Genomic DNA, 21,986 nt, shown 5'->3' with positions numbered 1-21,986 from the left:
TTAAATCTCTTTGACTTTCATGCTTTTTTTCGTGCTTGTAAAGACCTAAATACTCTATCTGAGTAAGCACTTAACTGAAGGTAAACAATCTTGATAGTAATTTACTTATAACACAAATGCATCATCTTGGGTAAGTCTGGTGTTCTGTAATACAGGATTAACTTACTTTAGACACAAGTCTCCATGTTTAATGTAACTTGTACTACCAAATTCTTGTATTTTGATGATGAGAAATAAATAAATAATAATTGATTGATTGATCTCATCATCTGCTATTAGCAGAACATCAATGTGCCACAAGAAGCGACTGCCTACCTGACAGTCTTTCCCAATATCTGCAATGTAATGCTCCTTGGTTAAATTGGTTGTCAGACTTTCTGGCTTCTGACTACCCGTTGCGACTGCCAAGGATGTTGAAATGACAGCAAGGACCTACCAGTTTAACCAACAGGACAGTTTAGTATATATAGTTTATCACATTCGATACGATGATGATGATGATGACAAAGATATTCACTGCTAGACTGCTGGCTTCCCGTATGCTAGAAAGTACTTTAATATTTTGAGCGAATTTTCCCAGAAAATTAATATAAGTTTTCTCCATATTCCAGCCTTCAGATCCCAGCATTCCCTGTGTACACCCGATCAGGCGAGGTCAGAGTGTCTGTGGAGCACGTACCATCGGCAGATGTACGGGTCTGCCCGCGCAGAGCCAAGCTGGTCAGGAGGTAAGCTAGTAGCCTCAACACAGTCTTACTACAAAAAGTTAAACATGTGTTGAACACTTGTCTAAAAAGTGTGGCTGCAGTTAGACAAGTGTTCAACAGATGTTTAAAAGGTTTTATGGTGCCACGGTTAGAGTGCAACCGGCACAGTGTAAGATGAGCCAGGCGCGCAGGACATTACTCGTATTATAGTGCACGAGCATTTGCTTGGACTGCGGTGCACTCTCTATTCCTTCACTCTCATGGTGCGATGGGACGGCAGTCCGGCACCACCGGAGTGAGATCACAAGCAGTATGCACGGGTGTATCACTCACCATCTTCCAGACTACGCTCTGCACCGCTTCCTCGACCCGGGAATAGGCGTGACTACGGGTTTAAAGAAGGGCTTGTGACGTCACGTCTATGTACATTTTTATTTAAAAGTGACGTAACACAAAATTAAATCGTCTTGTATCTTTGCTGTTATTTGTTTGTCGTTCCATTATTTTAGATTTATCTAAAAGACCTACTAATTCGTTTTTTTCATTCAGCCTGCCTATTGAGCCCGAGATCTGGTGCACAGTAGCCACACTACGTGATACTAGACATTGAGGCAGACTAATATGTTGATTAAATGACTTGATCAAATCAAAGTCAAGTGTTTTTATTTCACATAGGCCTTTGCAGGCTCCTATGAAACATCACACTAGTTGCACGGTTCCAAAAAGTTGGTCTCATGGAGAAGAGCCGGCAAGAAACTCCATAGACACTCTTTTTGAAAAATAATATGTTTTTTTTTTACAAACATTCTATTATTATCGTGATCAGGTTCATGCGCTTCGTGTTCGCGGAGGTGCTGCGAGTGCGCAGACGCGGCATGAAGCTACAGAGCGAGGGCTCTACGCACAACAACTACTACATCGTGCCTACTGTTAAGAGTGAGTCGTTATTTATTTATTTGGTGTGAAATTATCATTTATCAACGGTCAAAATCATTAAAAAAATGCTGTGGTAAGGATATCTATGGATCTCCTATACTCCTATTATAGAACCGATTTTTTTTATTGGCTTGTTTCAAAAAGTCGTGGTGGCCTAGTGGGTAAAGAACCAACCTCTCGAGTATGAGGGCGTGGGTTCGATTCCAGGTCAGGCAAGTACCAATGCAACTTTTCTAAGTTTGTATGTACTTTCTAAGTATATCTTAGACACCAATGGCTGATAAAAAGGTGAAGGAAAACATCTTGAGGAAACCTGGACTATAAAGTCTGAAATCACCAACCCGCATTGAGCAAGCGTGGTGATTATTGCTCAATCCTTCTCCGTGTGAGAGGAGGCCTGTGCCCAGCAGTGGGACGATAAAAAGGCTGTTACAATGTTTCAACGCGCTAATCTCAGAAAATTCTGGAGACTTCTAAACTCTCTTACTTTTGTTTTTGTATTGTAAGAGCCTATAAAATTTCTACAATACTCACTTCTGCCTTCCTTAGAGGGCTATGTAGCTGAAATAATGTTTAAATTGGAACAGTAATTCTTCCAAATTGAAGCAAAAGAAAACTCAAGTTTATTGTATTAATAAAATAGATTATACGACAAATTAATTTATTTACAATTTTAACATTTACATTATCTTAAAAGAAAAGTAAATCTATATTTACATTACAAAAAAAAAACTTATTAAAACAAATAAAGTATGACAAATTAATTCCAAATTTCAGCTACAAACGAAGATGGTACCCACAAAATAGACATAGACTGGGCATTCCTAGAACTGATCTACCAACACACAGAAGAAAAAAAACTCTCAGACATAGAGAAACCGCTCCTCTGGCAAGACAACCCGGACGAAGAGCATAGAGTAGAGAGGGAGAGCCATAGACGGAGGAGGGGGAAGAAGAGGATGGCTAATCCTCTTTTGAAGAAAGGAGAAGTGTTTGTCTTTGATGCTGAGAAGTATAGCGAGGCGGTCGTCACTCCGTGGTATAGGAATCAGGATCAACCACAGGTATGTTTCATCATCCTCCGAGCCTTTTTCCCAATTATGTTGGGGTCGGCTTCCAGTCTAACCGGATTCAGCTGAGTACCAGTGCTTTACAAGAAGCGACTGCCTATCTGACCTCCTCAACCCAGTTACCCGGGCAACCCGAGACCCCTTGGTTAGACTGGTGTCAGACTTACTGGCTTCTGACTACCCGTAACGACTGCCAAGGATGCTCAATGACAGCCACAAGTATGTTGTATTTAACCGACTTAGTAAAAAAGATGGGGTTGTAACAGACTTAGTTTTAGGCTTCTGTTGGGGGAACTTGGTAATTACATGAATCTTCTCTAAGAATAGCACTTAGTAAGGTCCTTTCCTGTGGTTTCATCCGCGTCTCGTGGGAACTACTGCTGGTTCCGGGATAAAATATAGCCTATGTTACGCTGGGATAGTGAAGCTTTCTAAAAGTGAAAGAATTTTCAAATAGGCTCTGAAATTTCAGAGCCTTTATATAATTAAAAAAAATTACATCCATATAATATACCTTTCGCCAGTGGTTTTAACCTCGTTCAGAGATAAAAAAAACCAATTTGAACAAAAAATGTGATATACCTTTCGCTAGTTGTTTTAACCTCATCCAGAGAAAAAAAAAAATGACAAAAAATATGCCTATGTTGTATGATAAATAAAGTTACTTACTGCCGAGTTTCATCAAAACCCATTCTGTAGTTTTTGCGTGAAAGAGAATTCAAACATACACCTAGTTATTGACGTTTCTTGGCATCTGCAATATATGAAATAATAACCTATAACTTTGACATACACACTTAATTCCGCGTTTGTAATATTAGTTGTAGGATTAGTATCTGAGTATCTAGGTTCTGTTTTCCAATTTCTGTATTATTTTCCAGTTCTTCCTCGTAGCGGAGATCTGTTGGAACCTGACCCCCGACTCGTCATTCCCGTCAGCGACCCACCAGAGCTTCAGAGACTACTACAGCACTAAGTACGGAGTCAGCCTGACCCAGAGGGAACAGCCGCTGTTGGATGTAGACCACACCAGTGCCAGGCTCAACCTGCTCACTCCCAGGTATGTGTGGACTGCACACCCATCTCCGAGCGGCCTCTAACACCCACCACAGCTTCAGAGACTACTACAGCACGAAGTACGGAGTCAGCCTGACCCAGAGGGAACAGCCGCTGTTGGATGTAGACCACACCAGTGCCAGGCTCAACCTGCTCACTCCCAGGTATGTGTGGACTGCACACCCATCTCCGAGCGGCCTCTAACACCCACCACAGCTTCAGAGACTACTACAGCACGAAGTACGGAGTCAGCCTGACCCAGAGGGAACAGCCGCTGTTGGATGTAGACCACACCAGTGCCAGGCTCAACCTGCTCACTCCCAGGTATGTGTGGACTGCACACCCATCTCCGAGCGGCCTCTAACACCCACCACAGCTTCAGAGACTACTACAGCACCAAGTACGGCGTCAGCCTGACCCAGAGGGAACAGCCGCTGTTGGATGTAGACCACACCAGTGCCAGGCTCAACCTGCTCACTCCCAGGTATGTGTGGACTGCACACCCATCTCCGAGCGGCCTCTAACACCCACCACAGCTTCAGAGACTACTACAGCACGAAGTACGGAGTCAGCCTGACCCAGAGGGAACAGCCGCTGTTGGATGTAGACCACACCAGTGCCAGGCTCAACCTGCTCACTCCCAGGTATGTGTGGACTGCACACCCATCTCCGAGCGGCCTCTAACACCCACCACAGCTTCAGAGACTACTACAGCACGAAGTACGGAGTCAGCCTGACCCAGAGGGAACAGCCGCTGTTGGATGTAGACCACACCAGTGCCAGGCTCAACCTGCTCACTCCCAGGTATGTGTGGACTGCACACCCATCTCCGAGCGGCCTCTAACACCCACCACAGCTTCAGAGACTACTACAGCACGAAGTACGGAGTCAGCCTGACCCAGAGGGAACAGCCGCTGTTGGATGTAGACCACACCAGTGCCAGGCTCAACCTGCTCACTCCCAGGTATGTGTGGACTGCACACCCATCTCCGAGCGGCCTCTAACACCCACCACAGCTTCAGAGACCAGCTTGACTCATCATCTGCCTAGTCATTCCCAACTATGTTATGGTCGACTTCCAGTTTAACCTACATACCTGTTTATCGGATACAAGCCGTTTTCCCGCGGTTTCACCCGCGTCCCGTGGTAACTACTGCCCGTACCGGGATAAAATATAGCCTATGTTACTCGTGGATAATGTAGCTTTCGAATGGTAAAAGAATTTTTAAAAACTGTCCAGTAGTTTTTGAACCTATTCATTACAACCAAACAAACAAACAAAGTTTTCCTCTTTATAATATTAGTATAGATAGCAGAGTACCAGTGTGCCACTGTCCAATTAAAATACCGCTCGAATTAGATGTCGCAAGATAAAAAGTTAAACTACGACCAGATCAGACAAGTATGTTTTTTCAATTTAGCAAATTATGTGCTACTTTAAAAAAAATAATTATTTGGACGGAATTTTTAACCCTCGACTCAAAAAGAAGGGCGTGTAATAACGGTGTGTCTTGCGTGGGTAAATCGCAAAAGAACGCGATGCGATTCGAAGCGAAAGAATTATGCTACGCAGTAGCGTACCGCGCAACGTCAAATTGACAACTTAAAAAAAATCGCTCCGCGTGTTCAGATCGCTCACTTAACCGTTAGGCTCTAAAAATAGTTTTTAATTAATTAAGGGCTGATTTTTCAATCATCAGTTAACTACTATCTGAGGAATAAATATGGCGGTTTGACATATTTTCCATACAAAAGCTGTCAAAACGTCAAATATATTCCTCAGATAAAAGTTATCTGGCGATTGAAAAATCGGCCCTAAATGACACAGTTGGGGAACTGTTATATCTAACTAGAAGACTTTTAAGAAGAGGTATATATGTACATAATTTGAGTATTACCTGAAATTAAATACATAAGTGTTTGAAAAGTAATGATTACCCTTTGTCCACAGATACGTGAACCGCAAAGGAGTGGCTCTTCCAGTATCCTCCGAGCGTACTCGCCGAGCCAAACGCGACCGCCTCGACCAGAAGCAGATCCTCATACCCGAGCTGTGCCGGGTGCATCCATTCGCTGCACCTCTGTGGTTCGCTACAGTGGCGCTGCCCTGTGTGCTGTACAGGTAACTGTACTAGCTTGTCAAGCCAACAGGTCCTCATACCCGAGCTGTGCCGGGTGCATCCATTCGCTGCACCTCTGTGGTTCGCTACAGTGGCGCTGCCCTGTGTGCTGTACAGGTAACTGTACTAGCTTGTCAAGCCAACAGGTCCTCATACCCGAGCTGTGCCGGGTGCATCCATTCGCTGCACCTCTGTGGTTCGCTACAGTGGCGCTGCCCTGTGTGCTGTACAGGTAACTGTACTAGCTTGTCAAGCCAACAGGTCCTCATACCCGAGCTGTGCCGGGTGCATCCATTCGCTGCACCTCTGTGGTTCGCTACAGTGGCGCTGCCCTGTGTGCTGTACAGGTAACTGTACTAGCTTGTCAAGCCAACAGGTCCTCATACCCGAGCTGTGCCGGGTGCATCCATTCGCTGCACCTCTGTGGTTCGCTACAGTGGCGCTGCCCTGTGTGCTGTACAGGTAACTGTACTAGCTTGTCAAGCCAACAGGTCCTCATACCCGAGCTGTGCCGGGTGCATCCATTCGCTGCACCTCTGTGGTTCGCTACAGTGGCGCTGCCCTGTGTGCTGTACAGGTAACTGTACTAGCTTGTCAAGCCAACAGGTCCTCATACCCGAGCTGTGCCGGGTGCATCCATTCGCTGCACCTCTGTGGTTCGCTACAGTGGCGCTGCCCTGTGTGCTGTACAGGTAACTGTACTAGCTTGTCAAGCCAACAGGTCCTCATACCCGAGCTGTGCCGGGTGCATCCATTCGCTGCACCTCTGTGGTTCGCTACAGTGGCGCTGCCCTGTGTGCTGTACAGGTAACTGTACTAGCTTGTCAAGCCAACAGGTCCTCATACCCGAGCTGTGCCGGGTGCATCCATTCGCTGCACCTCTGTGGTTCGCTACAGTGGCGCTGCCCTGTGTGCTGTACAGGTAACTGTACTAGCTTGTCAAGCCAACAGGTCCTCATACCCGAGCTGTGCCGGGTGCATCCATTCGCTGCACCTCTGTGGTTCGCTACAGTGGCGCTGCCCTGTGTGCTGTACAGGTAACTGTACTAGCTTGTCAAGCCAACAGGTCCTCATACCCGAGCTGTGCCGGGTGCATCCATTCGCTGCACCTCTGTGGTTCGCTACAGTGGCGCTGCCCTGTGTGCTGTACAGGTAACTGTACTAGCTTGTCAAGCCAACAGGTCCTCATACCCGAGCTGTGCCGGGTGCATCCATTCGCTGCACCTCTGTGGTTCGCTACAGTGGCGCTGCCCTGTGTGCTGTACAGGTAACTGTACTAGCTTGTCAAGCCAACAGGTCCTCATACCCGAGCTGTGCCGGGTGCATCCATTCGCTGCACCTCTGTGGTTCGCTACAGTGGCGCTGCCCTGTGTGCTGTACAGGTAACTGTACTAGCTTGTCAAGCCAACAGGTCCTCATACCCGAGCTGTGCCGGGTGCATCCATTCGCTGCACCTCTGTGGTTCGCTACAGTGGCGCTGCCCTGTGTGCTGTACAGGTAACTGTACTAGCTTGTCAAGCCAACAGGTCCTCATACCCGAGCTGTGCCGGGTGCATCCATTCGCTGCACCTCTGTGGTTCGCTACAGTGGCGCTGCCCTGTGTGCTGTACAGGTAACTGTACTAGCTTGTCAAGCCAACAGGTCCTCATACCCGAGCTGTGCCGGGTGCATCCATTCGCTGCACCTCTGTGGTTCGCTACAGTGGCGCTGCCCTGTGTGCTGTACAGGTAACTGTACTAGCTTGTCAAGCCAACAGGTCCTCATACCCGAGCTGTGCCGGGTGCATCCATTCGCTGCACCTCTGTGGTTCGCTACAGTGGCGCTGCCCTGTGTGCTGTACAGGTAACTGTACTAGCTTGTCAAGCCAACAGGTCCTCATACCCGAGCTGTGCCGGGTGCATCCATTCGCTGCACCTCTGTGGTTCGCTACAGTGGCGCTGCCCTGTGTGCTGTACAGGTAACTGTACTAGCTTGTCAAGCCAACAGGTCCTCATACCCGAGCTGTGCCGGGTGCATCCATTCGCTGCACCTCTGTGGTTCGCTACAGTGGCGCTGCCCTGTGTGCTGTACAGGTAACTGTACTAGCTTGTCAAGCCAACAGGTCCTCATACCCGAGCTGTGCCGGGTGCATCCATTCGCTGCACCTCTGTGGTTCGCTACAGTGGCGCTGCCCTGTGTGCTGTACAGGTAACTGTACTAGCTTGTCAAGCCAACAGGTCCTCATACCCGAGCTGTGCCGGGTGCATCCATTCGCTGCACCTCTGTGGTTCGCTACAGTGGCGCTGCCCTGTGTGCTGTACAGGTAACTGTACTAGCTTGTCAAGCCAACAGGTCCTCATACCCGAGCTGTGCCGGGTGCATCCATTCGCTGCACCTCTGTGGTTCGCTACAGTGGCGCTGCCCTGTGTGCTGTACAGGTAACTGTACTAGCTTGTCAAGCCAACAGGTCCTCATACCCGAGCTGTGCCGGGTGCATCCATTCGCTGCACCTCTGTGGTTCGCTACAGTGGCGCTGCCCTGTGTACTGTACAGGTAACAGGGTTCGTGCAGAGGTTCCCACGGGATGCGGGTGAAACCGCTGGCAGAAGCTAGTACATGATATTATGTTCATTTGACGAAACCTATAACAATGTCTTTTTTTCATGAGATTTTCGTGTTTATTCTTCAACAGCAGCACGAAATTCAGCGTGTTCTAATCCACTTCCCTTTTTCTCTCCACAGAATAAACGCCCTTCTCATAGCGGACGAGATTCGTCGCGCGGTGGCCATTGACGTGGGGCTCGGTATACCCAAGATCAACGAGGATACCATGCCGGGCTTCCAGTGGCCTGCACTCGACTTCGGCTGGAGTCTAGCTGAGGTAAGTGGGCTAGTGGGTCTGTGGGCGGTGAGTTCGGGTGGCTCATCGTCCCTCTGTCTGCTTAGACGACAGACCCGTGTCGACGGGTCTCCTCAAAGAGATGTCAGCAACCCCAGCGGGGCCCAGCAGGGCCAAGGCCTGCCGGGGCTGCGGGTTTTTCGAAAAAGATACCGCGGCCCTGGTACATGAAAGGCCTACGACGGAACACGACGGTGTTTAGTCAGTAAGAGTCTGACACTCCCTCACCGCTGCTAACCCACAGCGGAAGGGGTCATTCGATGATTTTTAACGTCGTTAAATACTGGGAAAACTTGGTCCAGTGCTGGACAAACTGACCACTTCGGGGAAAGTTAAGTCTAGTGCTGGGTAAACTTGGTCCGCTTCTTCTTCTTCTTCCTCCTGCCCTGTTCCCAAATTTACTTGGGGTCGGCGCAATATGTCATCCTCTTCCATTTTCCCCTGTCGCTCGTCATACTGACACTCATTCTCTTCCTATTCATGTCATCTTTCAGGCAATCCATCCATCTTTTCTTAGGTCTTCCTCTTCCTCTCCATCCATCTACATTCATACTTAGCACCCTTGGTCCGCTATGGAGGTAAATTAAGTCCACGACTGGGCAAAGACTTCAAATGCTAACTATACAAGTGCTTTGCAAACGCATTGAGTACTACATACTTGTCAAATGCTGGGAAAACTTGAGAAATGTTGAATTTTAATTTATTGTTTCTAACAGGTATTGAGCGCAGATTCAGAGAAGAACGATAAGAAGAAAGAAGAGGAAGAATCTAAGAAGTAAGTATTCGCAAATATTGTGTGTGCGAATGCCAACTCAAATTGCCAGTAGACATTGAACCTTATTATACTTTAGGGATAAAGTTGAAATTCTATTGAAAGTCACGTTCAGTCAAATTCAAATGACAATGTGAGCTGCAGGTTTAATCACCTAGCAAGCCCTGGTGTCAGAGTTTTCCCTAATACATCTGAAGGGCTCTGACGTGGAATTTTAACTAAAATTGCTACTGAATAGCATAAGTCAAAAAAGAAGAAGTCTTTGTTAGCTTGATCGCAGTCACCTCAGGAAATACTGATACCAATTTTTCTTCAAGTTTTAGATTTTTATCCAAAAACCATTTTATTTGAGTGAGTGGACTATTTCCCACGGAACTTCTCTATGTAAGCTGTTACCTTATTAAAAATATCTATTACAGAGAAAAAGAAGAAAAAGAAAAGAAAATGATAGAAGAAGGACAGAAGAGCACAGAAGTGGAGAAGAGTGAGGAAGTCAGAGAGAAGACAATCAATGATATACTGCAGGAGAAGGAAGACGCTGCCGCTGAGGCGGTGAGTTACATTAACATGTGTTTAGCCTTTTCCTGACTATGTTGGTTTCCAGTCTAAGCGGTCGTGGTGGCCTAGTGGGCAAAGAACCAACCTCTCGAGTATGAGGGCGCGGGTTCGATTCCAGGTCAGGCAAGTACCAATGCAACTTTTCTAAGTTTGTATGTACTTTCTAAGTATATCTTAGACACCAATGACTGTGTTTCGGATAGCACGTTAAACTGTAGGTCCCGGCTGTCATTGATCATCCTTGGCAGTCGTTACGGGTAGTCAGAAGCTAGTATGTCTGACACCAGTCTAACCAAGGGGTATTGGGTTGCCCGGGTAACTGGGTTGAGGAGGTCAGATAGGCAGTCGCTTCTTGTAAAGCACTGGTACTCAGCTGAATCCGGTTAGACTGGAAGCTGCCCTAACATAGTTGGGAACAAGGCTCGAAGGATGATAATGATGAGTTACCTCCGAACGCGTAACTGTGACAACAGCTACTTACACATATATTTGTAGTTTGAAATCGGCACTTGGAGCAACGACATGGCGTCTTCCATCCCCGAGTCGAGCGAGTTCGACGAGCTCATGGAGCCGCTGCCTTCTAACCTCACCTTCTGCACTTCTGCCAGTGGTAAGTCACAGAAGAGGGGTTGCTGAGTTGAGAAGTTAAAAAGAATTGAGGCTTAAAGAAATCTACTTGAGGTTCCCACTTTAAAGGAAGATTCATATCTGACGGAACATGCGTCGCGTATTATCGGTCCCGTCAAACATAGACCATTTATCTTCTCACTGCTGGGCACAAGTCTGTCACATCACTACATAGTATAAAACAAAGTCGCTTTTTCTGTCCCTATGTCCCTTTGAACGACGAAACCGATTTTCATGCGGTTTCTTTTAATAGATAGTGATTAGAGAGGAAGGTTTATATGTTTAATTTAAATAGTGGGAAAATACTGTTATCCCGTACGAAGCCGGAGCGGGTCGCTAGTATACGATAAACATTCAATCATTCACACCAAACAGAAGTTACGTTAGTGCGTTGAACATACGTTTACGATACGCTGGACGCATGTTTCGTCAGATATCAACCGATTCTAAAATATTTATTTAAAATCAAAACAAATGTTTAAAGATTTTCTAGTCAAGAAATGAAAAACATCACTTTTGAACGTCAAAAATTATATGAGACATGCCTCGAAATACTACCATTTTTCACTACTTTATTTTTTCTGATTGTCTATACTCGACTCGGAAACCTAAGAGTACATTAACATATTAACACAGCAACACATTAGTAGGTACTGAATTCAAGAAGTTTATCTACCTTAATACAAATTAACAAGCATATTATTTTATGAAGTATATTTTTTGTAAGAAATTAGAGAGACTAAGGGTCAAAATGCTCGAAGGCGCTTGGTGTGAAATAATAAGAGGAGCTGACCGCCTCCGATCGCGTACTTTTTCTTGCCGTTTGGCCCCCATTGCATGCTCTCGTTCACACAGCCGATCGGCTCCGGTCTGTGTGAAAAGTAAAATGCGCGCCGATGCTCTCCGAGCCGGTCTGTTGGAACGGACCCTTATGAGTGAGTTAGTCAGAGACTGGCGTAAGTCCACGTATGTCCAGTCTTACGTTTAACAACTGGGTAGTGGGTGTTTACACTAACACACACACACACTCGCTGTATATGCTAGCTGACTGTTAATAGGAGGCACTGACTGGTGCGATCCTACAGGCAGGCACAAGTACAGCAAGAACTTCGCCATGGCCGACAGTGATGACTCCTTTATGTCCAGGTGAGTTATATTCTGTTGCTTTTACTATAATCATCGGCACGAATATTGAGCGCTGACCTTCACCTGCGCAGAAGTAATTTATTGGGTCCCTTTTGTGGTATGAAGTGAGGCGCGGGGGCGGGCTAAAGCGGTGATTGGCCCGCAGCGCATCGCGTCATAGCCGTCACTCGGGATTGGTTCTTTGCTAATAAATCACTTCTACGCAGATGTAGGTCAGAGCTTAAGATTAGTGCCGATAACTATAAAATTGTGTTATTATATACTAATTTACTCCTTCCCGCACTTGAGTAAAAAGTAGCTTATACATATATGTTATACTGCTGAACAAGCTATAATTATTGCCAAGCTTCATCAAAATTAATAACTATTTATATCCTTACATCCTTACGCGGTTTCTAGCTTACCGTTTCCCGCACAAGGATAAAAAGTAATTGTTCTTTAGTCTGATGTATGAGCTAGGTTTATGTAAAGTTTCATTAAAATGTATCGAATAGTTTAGTCACTTTTGCAAAATTAATAACTTTGAATTAATCCCTAGGGAAACAACTTCCCGGAATTTTTACATAAACACATATTAAGCTTATTTACCTTTAGTTAACTGCTTACTAGCAGCTAGAAAGCGCAGCGTAGGACGTCCACCAACAAGTTGGACAGACGATCTTATAAAGGTCGCCGTCGACGCTGGATGCAGGTCGCCTCCAACAGGTATCTGTGGAGATCTAAGGGGGAGGCCTATGTTCAGCTGTGGACGTCCGCCGGCTGAGATGATGATGATGATGATGAACTGCTTACTCAAATGGAGTATATAATTATGTATGTACAAACAAACTTCTTACTAATTCATGTGATGTTTCCCAGTGACCTGGACTCGGATGACTCGGAGCTGGATTACGACGGGACGGATGAGGAGACTGACACCAGTGGCTACGGGAGCGCCAGGAATCCTAACAGTTAGTATTCATTATAGATTTACTTTCTCATTACATCATCTTCCTAGTGTTTTCCCAATGGTGAGGTCAGCTTCCAGTCTAATGATGCAGCTGAGTACCAGTGTGCCACAAGGAGCGACTGCCTATCTGACCTCTTCAACCCAGTTACCCTAATAGTTTAACCTAACGGTCAGTATTATAACGTGTTTAATGTTCACATTAAATATGTAAGATAATGTTCTAAGTACGTTCTAAAAAGTTATTCGTGTAATCATGATCTGCCTAGATTTTTCCAACGGTCTGTTCGAGGATTGTGACCACTTTGTCATGATGAGTTCCTCCGTATTTCGGATTATAGTCGTTGCGGTAGTAAGAAGCCAGAAATTCTGGCAACTGGTTAAGGAGGTCAGATAGGCAGTCACTCCAAATAAAACATATGTAGTGTTCGCGTGAAATCGCTTTGCAATTCTGAAGTGAGCCATTTAGACCATACGCAAAAGTGTTTTATATAAATACAATCTTTTTACTATTGTGAACGTGTGTGAACGAACAAATGGCTACCTTCAGAATTGCAAAGTAGTTTGACGTGAACTCTGTTCAGCTGCATTCGGTTAGACTGGAACCTGACCCCAACATAGTTGGGAAAAGGCTCGGCAGATGTTCCCATTGGTTTTGCACCACTTTTCATCGCATACCAAGGCTTTTATATCGAAAAGTTTTTCAAATCCGCTATTACGGCTTGCTGAAATACTAATTTTAATCTTCCGTAGCTTCAATGGGCGTCCGCATAGAATACAAGACAGCCCACGAGGCCGAAGCCTTCGACATCGAGCGCGTCAAGAAAGTCAACCCGGCACCGCTGCCCGACGACCATGATGACGCCGCCGACCGGGCCGAGCACGACAGGGTTATACGACAGGGCAGTGCGCCACAAGAGGTAACTTGATTATCGGCCACGGCGGCTGTTCTCATGTAAGGAGATCAGCCAGCTGCGCAGGACATATTATATAGTGCACGAGCATTTGCTTGGACACAGGAGCACTCACTATTCCTTCACTCTCATAACGCGATGGGACGACAATCCCACCGGAGAAAGATCAGGCGCAGGACCGACATTAACGTGCTCTCCGATGCACGGGTGTATCAATCACCAACTTCCAGGCTGCTTTGTGAAAGTCTTCTAAAACTCACAAAGCGATTTCGGTCCGACTCATGAATCGAACCCGAGACCTCGAAGATTATTCTAAAATGAGTTATTATTATAAAAGCGAAAAAATGACGAATACATTATCGCGAGGTTTCACCGCATGTGTTTGGTTATAAATAAGCGGATTTTGTTGAAATGTTCGCATGCAATTTGTTACTGTTTGCTAGAGCGAGTAGACAACGGGGATAGCGAACAATTTTAGAGGTAATTTTTTCCTTAGGTAATTTAATCGATTTGTGTCTTCGTTATGTAATTTTTCAAAAAACGATTTGCCTAACAATTCTATTAAGATTTGTTTTTCTTATAAAGTTTAAACAATGTTCTAACAAAATCCTTCTTTCACAGTACATCGAAAAATTCCGCGCTTCAGTCGCCCACCATAAACAAGAGATCATACAAAAGAACCACTTAATAACCAAAGACAATCACATCACAGACATCTTACCAGAGACTAAAGACTCCTACCATAGCGCCGTCATCTGCAAACGCAGCGAGAAGGATGCTATCAGCGAACTATTTCCTTATGGCACAGACGAATTAAGCGTCAAAAACGGACAAATTGACATTGAAAGTATAGAAAAAAATAAACGAAAAATTCTCCAAGATTTGAAGAATAATTTGAGTAAAGAAGAAGTGAAGAAGTTGAATTGTTTCGCTATGAAGGACATAAATATTGATTCGGAAGATTATGTGAATGAGAAAGTGGTTAATGTTGGTTTTGATACTAAAGAAGGGTATGAGAAGGCGAGTAAGGGGGTGGGGGAGTTTAAGCCTTATTACGAAGATGGTAGGGGGGGTAAGGAGTTCGATTTTGATTATCAACCGACGCTAGAAGGACATCCGGGGCCAAGTCCTAGTGTTATATTGCAGGTAAGAGGTTTTTACACTTATCTAGACACACGGCAGTGTGTCCGCCAAGTTCGAGCAAAAAAAAGCGACACACCGGCCGTGGGTTATATTACACGAACCATTTCGGGCCAAATTCGACCCCCCTGTAACTCAAAATCTATTTTATTTACGCATATCAAATTTCTAGTATCTGTTGAGACCCCCTCACTTATCTAAAATACAAAATTTCATTAATATACCTATTGTAGGTCTTGAGATATTGACGTCAGAAAATCGCTATTTTTACTATACACTCACTGACTGACTGACTGACTGACTCACTCATCAAAAACCTAGACCACTTCCAATGGTCGTATTGACTTGAAATTTGGCATGGAGGTAGGTCTTTATGTCAAGGTAAAGGGAAAAATCGGAAAATGGCCAAGTGTGAGTCGGTTTCAAAATAATGAAGGTGTTTTATACCCGGTGTAAATTTATACCCCTAAGGAACTAAAACGAACTAAATTTATTTATATTTATATCGGGTGTGTCGTTCATAATCACATTAAATGAAATGCGTTAATCTACTGGTTAATATATGTCAATAAAAACAAAGATAAAAGAAAAATACGTAAAAATAAAAAAATGTTTTTTTCAAACCAAGTAAATGGAATAAAAATGTGCAAAAATTAGAACACCATATAAAAGTAAGTTATTACAAACAATTGAAATTCTCCCTTGAAATTGACAGCTGTCAACTGATCAAAACATACGATACTCCTAACTTTATCTCTGCTTTACACATGATGTTGTAAATTATAAAAACGAAAAATGACTCCTGTGGTTAAACCACTGAATGGATTAGGTTATTTTTTTTACAATTCGCCATAGAATATCATAAAGTATATGCGATATGATTTAATGTGATTGTGAACGACACACCCGATATAATATATCTTCGAATGGTACAAAGGTTTGTATTTAGTCAAAGTAAAGTAAAAATCTGAAAACGGCCAAGTGTGAATCACTTTCGAAAATAACGAATGTGTAACTTTGATCCACGAACATAATATATGATAACATGTCATGTCAGTCAGTTGGTAAATCTAGTCCATTTAGTTAATCTAGTTCATTTCTTTGTAAGAAACATAGTGCATATTAAAAAATCTAAAAAATAGTATAAATGAGACATTTCTTTAACTAACTTCATCATAAGAAAAAAATAAAATAAACAACCTTACAAAATAAATGAAATCCCAAAACAAAAATGTGAAAGACTGCCAAGTTCGATAATATGGGAATGCTTCGCCTATAAAAGAAGTGAGATCTGAATAAGTACCAAGTTCCATACACATACCTCAGTTAAAAATAGTTACTTTTTAATGATGATTACTTGGCAAGTTTTAATAGAAAATTAAATACTTGATTCATTGCGTTTAGTAGGTTTATAACAAGGTGTATGAAAACTTGCCAAGTAACATCATTAAAAAGTAACTATTTTTAACTGAGGTATGTGTATGGAACTTGGTACGTATTCAGATCTCATTTCTTTTATAGGCGAAGCATTCCCATATTATCGAACTTGGCAGTCTTTCACATTTTTGTTTTGGGTGGGATTTATTTTAACTGTAGCGTTTGCTAGCGGTTTCACCCACATCTCGTTTAAACTAATTCCAGCACCCGGATAGAAATGTTTATGAGCTTTGTCGATGGGATATCTAGGAAGAGGAAGACTGGAAGAGTTATTCAAATCGATCCAGTAATTTTTGGGGTTGGACGCTCTATTCAAACATCTATCATAATATTAGCGTTTCTTAAAGAGTTTTCTTTACATTACTCACACTACCTGTTTACCTGTTCACTCTGAGACCTGAGAACCTAGGAGATAGTGTAGCTTTCCAACAGTGAAATAATTTTTCAAATCGGTCAGTAATTTCGTTTACAATCAAACAAACAAATATTACTTTTTGAATAGGATATCCTTTATTGTTACTTGCTATCCACTATTAGGACAATTAAGACACGTATGAATGACTGTAACTGCAGCCTTATCAATTTTTTCCAGACAACTTTTGGATGGAATTTAATTAATACTAGTGTAAGTGCTGGCGAAACCGCGATATACAGCTATTAACTAAACTATATTCCTTCCTTATTTTAATCTTCAGGCGCTAACAATGTCGAATGCCAACGACGGCATCAACCTGGAACGCCTGGAGACCATCGGAGACAGCTTCCTCAAGTTCGCCATCACAGCATACCTGTACTGCGCACACCCCACTGTGCACGAGGGCAAGCTCAGCCATATGCGCAGCAAGCAGGTGAGTGAGTGTGTGTGAGTGAGATAAAGTGAGTTAGAGATTGTAGGTGAGTGAGAGAGAGTTGAGTGAAGTTCGCTTTAACGGCGAAACGAAATCTTAGCCATATGAGGAGCAAGCAGGTGATATCTGTGCGTGTGAGTGAATGAGTGTGTCATTGTTTGCATGGTACATTATATATTGGTATATTGGTGACACTCACACTTAATATTATTTGATTTATAACATGTTTGGACTTTTAAAGAGGCTATGACCCTTGAGTTTGTTTCGGCGTTTCTTCTCAGGGATCAGTCATTACCAAATGCCGATCTCAGCGTTCTTAAAATGACGTGTAAAAGTGATGTAATGTCCAACTTGCAAAACAAACGATTTCATTTCATTTCATTAAACATTGATTTATTTTGAATAAATTAATTCTTGACTGTTGGGAACATATGTTTATCTACATATTTTGTTCTGTCTAGGTATCGAACCTCAACCTCTACCGCCTAGGACGCAACAAGCGTCTCGGAGCGCGGATGATCGCGTCTAAGTTCGAGCCCCACGACAACTGGCTGCCGCCCTGTCATAAACCTCCGCCGACGCTACATCCTAGGATCAATGTGAGTACATTAGTAAGGCTTTTTTATGTTTTTTAACAACGTCAAAAATCATCAAATGACCCCTCCCGCTGTGGGTTACGCGCGGTGAGGGAGTGTCAGACTCTTACTGACTAAACACCGTCGTGTTCCGTCGTAGGCCGCGTATGTACCAGCGCCGCGGTAATGAGCGCGAACAACCCGCAGGTAGAGTCGGGGCGGGGAAGGGTGATAGCCATTAGGCTAATCCGGGGGTACCGCACGATTTCCCGCGAAGCAGCTGGCCTACTTGCTGGACTGCCACCGTGGGATCTGGAGGCGAGGGTCTTCTTGCGCCTGTACGACTGGCGCGAGGAGGCTCAGCGCCGGGGAGAAACCCCGTTGCCGCGGCAAGTTGTCGCGCAGCGGGCGGAGCTCCGGCGCGATCTCATGGTGGCCTGGAGGGAGCGACTGTCGCAACCCAGTGCAGGGCACGCCACCATCGTGGCGGTAAGTCCCCTCTTTGAGGAGTGGCTCGGGAGGAGTCACGGCGCCCTCACGTACCGCATGACGCAGGTCCTCACCGGACACGGTTGTTTCGGGAGGTACCTGCACCGCATCGGTCGTGAGGAGGCGCCCGGGTGTCACCATTGTGCGGACAGCCCCGAGGACACGGTGGACCACACAGTCCAGGTGTGCCCCGCATGGGAGGGGCACCGCCGGGTCCTCGTCGAGGCTTTGGGCGGCGGCGACCTCTCGCGTCCGGCCCTGGTTCAGGCCATGGTCCGGGGCGAGAGGGAATGGGATGCCGTCGCCTCCTTCTGCGAAGCGGTCATGCTCGAGAAGGAGGAGGCGGAACGCCAGAGAGTTCGCACCTCTCATCCCGGCCGCCGCGCTGGACCAGGTAGACACCATGGGCGCCGGGTGTCGCGAGATGACTCCCGGCCACCGTAGGCGTGGGTCTGTGGGCGGTGAGTTCGGGTGGCTCATCGTCCCTCTGTCTGCTTAGACGACAGACCCGTGTCGACGGCGCGCGTTGTTCCACGCGCTCCTCAAAGAGACGTCAGCAACCCCAGCGGGGCCCAGCAGGGCCAAGGCCTGCCGGGGCTGCGGGTTGTTCGAAAGAGTTACCGCGGCGCTGGTACATAGAAGGCCTATGACGGAACACGACGATTTTAGTCAGTAAGAGTCTGACACTCCCTCACCGCTGCTAACCCACAGCGGGAGGGGTCATTTGATGATTTTACGTCGCTAAAAAAAAAAAGGTAGAGTCGGGGCCTGAATTTCTCACCTTCAAAGAAACATTTCAAGCCTCAGTTTTGCGATATTCTTATGTTTTCAGGGCGAAGGCAAAGACATAATGCAGCACTTGGACACGCCGCAGGACTCCGCCGGATGCTTCATACCTTACAACCTCATCACGCAGCATAGCATACCAGGTGACGTTTGTTAAATAAACACCATTAGTACTGTAGGTACAGTCAACTTCAGGTCAGTGGTAACAGTTTTACAGGAAAATCGTACTTATTACTATTGAGTTAAGGTGCATAACAGTTACCACTGATGTGCAGTCTCATGTACTAAATAAAACTAAATAATGTTATTTAAAACTAGTATTTTTATCTCGGTTTCACCCGCGTCCTGTGGGAAATACTGCCCGTACCGGGATAAAATATAGCCTGTGTTACTTAAGAACATTGTAGCTATCTATCAGTGAAAGAATTTTGGAAATGCGACCAGCGGCACAGATTACTATAATAGTTACTACCCAGAGCGGTTCCAAAGATTATTTCTTATTCTCTTCTTATTATTCTTATTATTTCTTGATATTTCTTATTATTTCTTATTATGATTATTTCTTATTATTCTCTTTATAATATTAATATAGATTTGTTCGGTTGATCAATCGTTAAACAACGCTTGGTGCGATTGGTCCGTGGCTAGGTGACCATCATTGTCATGAAAACTTCTTTCGTGTTTTTGAAGGCATGGTAAATTGGTGAGTCCCGGTTGTCATTTGAACATCTCTGGTAATCGTTACGGGTAGTCAGTAGCCGGACAGTTTTACGACCAGTCTGAGAGATCAATGGTAAATCTAAGTTAAAAATCGATGAATTTCTGTGTAATGTGTTTTGTCTGTCTTACACTTATGTCCGCTTTATTTCGCAAATTTTCTTTCAGACAAATCAATAGCGGACTGCGTGGAAGCCCTGATAGGCGCGTACCTGTTGGAGTGCGGCCCCCGCGGAGCCCTGCTGTTCATGTCGTGGCTGGGGATCCGGGTGCTGCCGTGCCACCACGTGGCGCTGCAAGACACCCACCCCTACGTGGCTACTGCCGCCTGCAGTGACAAGCAGGTGAGTCAGGAGCCCTGCCAGCTCTGTACCCAGATAGACTAACGAAGCAGTTCAAGCGCAAGTACGGCTGGCAGGCCGAAATCGCTTTGTGGGTTTTAGAAGATTTCGGCCACGGCGGCTGTTCTCATTTTAAGGAGACCAGCCAGCTGCGCAGGACATATTACAGTGCACGAGCATTTGCGCACACAGGTGCACTCACTATTCCTACACTCTCATAGCGCGATGGGACGGCAATCCGACACGACCGGAGAGAGATCACAAGCAGGACCAACATTTACGTGCTCTCCGATGCACGGGTGTATCAATCACCAACTTCCAGGCTCCGGGTAAATGTGGTACAATAGTTGTTAATACTGTAGTTTTTAAATAGTGTTAAGTTCTTAGCTGTCGTATTAGGATGAGTCCTGTGAAGATGGTTTTAAGGTGTTTTCAATACATGTCATAACTTTTTAATGTATTCCACTATAGCTAGTTATTCTGTATGGTAATCTGTGGATAACGTGTTGAGTAGTATATTTGTTACTTTATTATAAGCTCTATATTGTATGCCTACTGTGTAATATACTGCTGTTTGTTATTCCTTTCAAATAAAATAAAATAAAAAACTTGTCCCCCCAGCAGGCCGAGGCTTCCCCCCATCCCCCGCGCAGTCGCGTGTCGTCGTGCTCGGAGGACGAGGCGGAGGAGGTGTTCCCGGCGCAGTCGTGGTCGTGGCCGGCGCGGGCGGTCGGCTCGCTCAGGCCCTATACTGATGAGAACGGACGGTGGATGCAGGTCAGACTTAGATCGTTATTATGTTAGTCTATTAGAAAAGTAGGTCTGCACATAGAGTGAGAGCGAGAGGGAGGGAGAGTTCGAGGGATTAAGCAAGGGAAGGTAAGAAAGGAGGTGTGAGAGTGAGAGTGCGGGAAGAGGCAAAGAAAGAGTAGGGTGAGAGAAAGAGGGAGCGAGAGAGTTAGAAAGAGCAGATAGAGCGAACTTGATGAGGGAGCGATATTGCGAAGCGAGAGCGGGAGACGATGAGAAGGAGAGTGTGAAAGGGGCGAGAGGGATTAGAGAGTGAGGGAGAAAAGGCGAAGGATGTCGCGAGAGAGATTGATTATTACAGACATAGGGATTGAGATCTTAAATCAGTTCACTTCTCCTTGAGAAGCTGCGGAAGGTTACAAACTAGTACATTTAAATGATAATATTTTTCGATCTACAGCCGATATTCGGCGAGCTGAAGGCGCCGCCGTCACCTCTGCTGCGATACATTGAAGACCCCGACGGAGAACTGGAACAGATGCTCTCAGGTATGTTCGTTCGTTTCATTATGACCCAAGCTTTATGAGCATGAATATAATTTTATAAAAGCAGCGTAGTTGTATAAAAAAAATTTATGAGTAAGACGTGTGTTTAGGCAAAAATGATTGTTTTTTAAATGTTTTTACCTAAGTTAACATCACATATAAGGCGGGATAATAATGTACCTCAAAGCAATTTTTGTATGTATTATTCATATTCAAATTCATTTATATTTTGCGAATATGGGTACATGGAGATCGATCCTATAACTATCTAACTAAATGTGCATTGACCATGAGGCATGCAACAATGTACATAGGTTATTAATACTGAATTATAGTCTATCCTGTAAAAAAACACTGACAGTATATTATTGTTTAGTTAGCCTTATAGTTTTTAGGGTTCCGTACCCAAAGGGTAAAACGGGACACTATTGTTTTCGCTCCTCTGTCCGTCCGTTCGTCTATCACCAGGCTGTATCTCATGAACCGTGATAGTTAGAGAATTGAAATTTTCACAGATGATGTATTATTGTTGCCGTTATAACTACAAATACTGAAAACTAGAAAACCCTTCGTACGCGAGTCCGACTCGCATTTGACCGGTTTTTCATTAGCCTACGCTGTTCCATTG

General features: G+C 44.9%; 1 protein-coding gene across 1 annotated transcript in view; it reads left to right on the top strand.

The window, feature by feature from the left end:
* LOC110383485 (endoribonuclease Dcr-1) overlaps window positions 1-21,986 on the top strand; it is a 47,480-nt gene that overhangs the window by 18,559 nt on the left and 6,935 nt on the right. The window contains exons 18-37 of the mRNA XM_064043152.1: window positions 612-728; window positions 1,534-1,643; window positions 2,421-2,707; window positions 3,595-3,725; window positions 3,826-3,933; window positions 5,721-5,891; window positions 8,611-8,749; window positions 9,484-9,542; window positions 9,959-10,091; window positions 10,593-10,707; window positions 11,783-11,870; window positions 12,729-12,820; window positions 13,570-13,736; window positions 14,352-14,876; window positions 17,003-17,155; window positions 17,617-17,754; window positions 19,052-19,148; window positions 19,891-20,066; window positions 20,685-20,840; window positions 21,274-21,361. Coding sequence (XP_063899222.1) covers window positions 612-728; window positions 1,534-1,643; window positions 2,421-2,707; window positions 3,595-3,725; window positions 3,826-3,933; window positions 5,721-5,891; window positions 8,611-8,749; window positions 9,484-9,542; window positions 9,959-10,091; window positions 10,593-10,707; window positions 11,783-11,870; window positions 12,729-12,820; window positions 13,570-13,736; window positions 14,352-14,876; window positions 17,003-17,155; window positions 17,617-17,754; window positions 19,052-19,148; window positions 19,891-20,066; window positions 20,685-20,840; window positions 21,274-21,361 — 3,050 coding nt within the window. The remainder of the gene's footprint in view (window positions 1-611; window positions 729-1,533; window positions 1,644-2,420; window positions 2,708-3,594; window positions 3,726-3,825; window positions 3,934-5,720; window positions 5,892-8,610; window positions 8,750-9,483; window positions 9,543-9,958; window positions 10,092-10,592; window positions 10,708-11,782; window positions 11,871-12,728; window positions 12,821-13,569; window positions 13,737-14,351; window positions 14,877-17,002; window positions 17,156-17,616; window positions 17,755-19,051; window positions 19,149-19,890; window positions 20,067-20,684; window positions 20,841-21,273; window positions 21,362-21,986) is intronic.

The sequence above is a fragment of the Helicoverpa armigera genome, chromosome 31, assembly GCF_030705265.1.
Source record: "Helicoverpa armigera isolate CAAS_96S chromosome 31, ASM3070526v1, whole genome shotgun sequence".
NCBI classification, from domain to species: domain Eukaryota; kingdom Metazoa; phylum Arthropoda; class Insecta; order Lepidoptera; family Noctuidae; genus Helicoverpa; species Helicoverpa armigera.
Note: the sequence above shows the minus strand (reverse complement) of the source record. Positions and strands in the feature narration are given on the sequence as shown.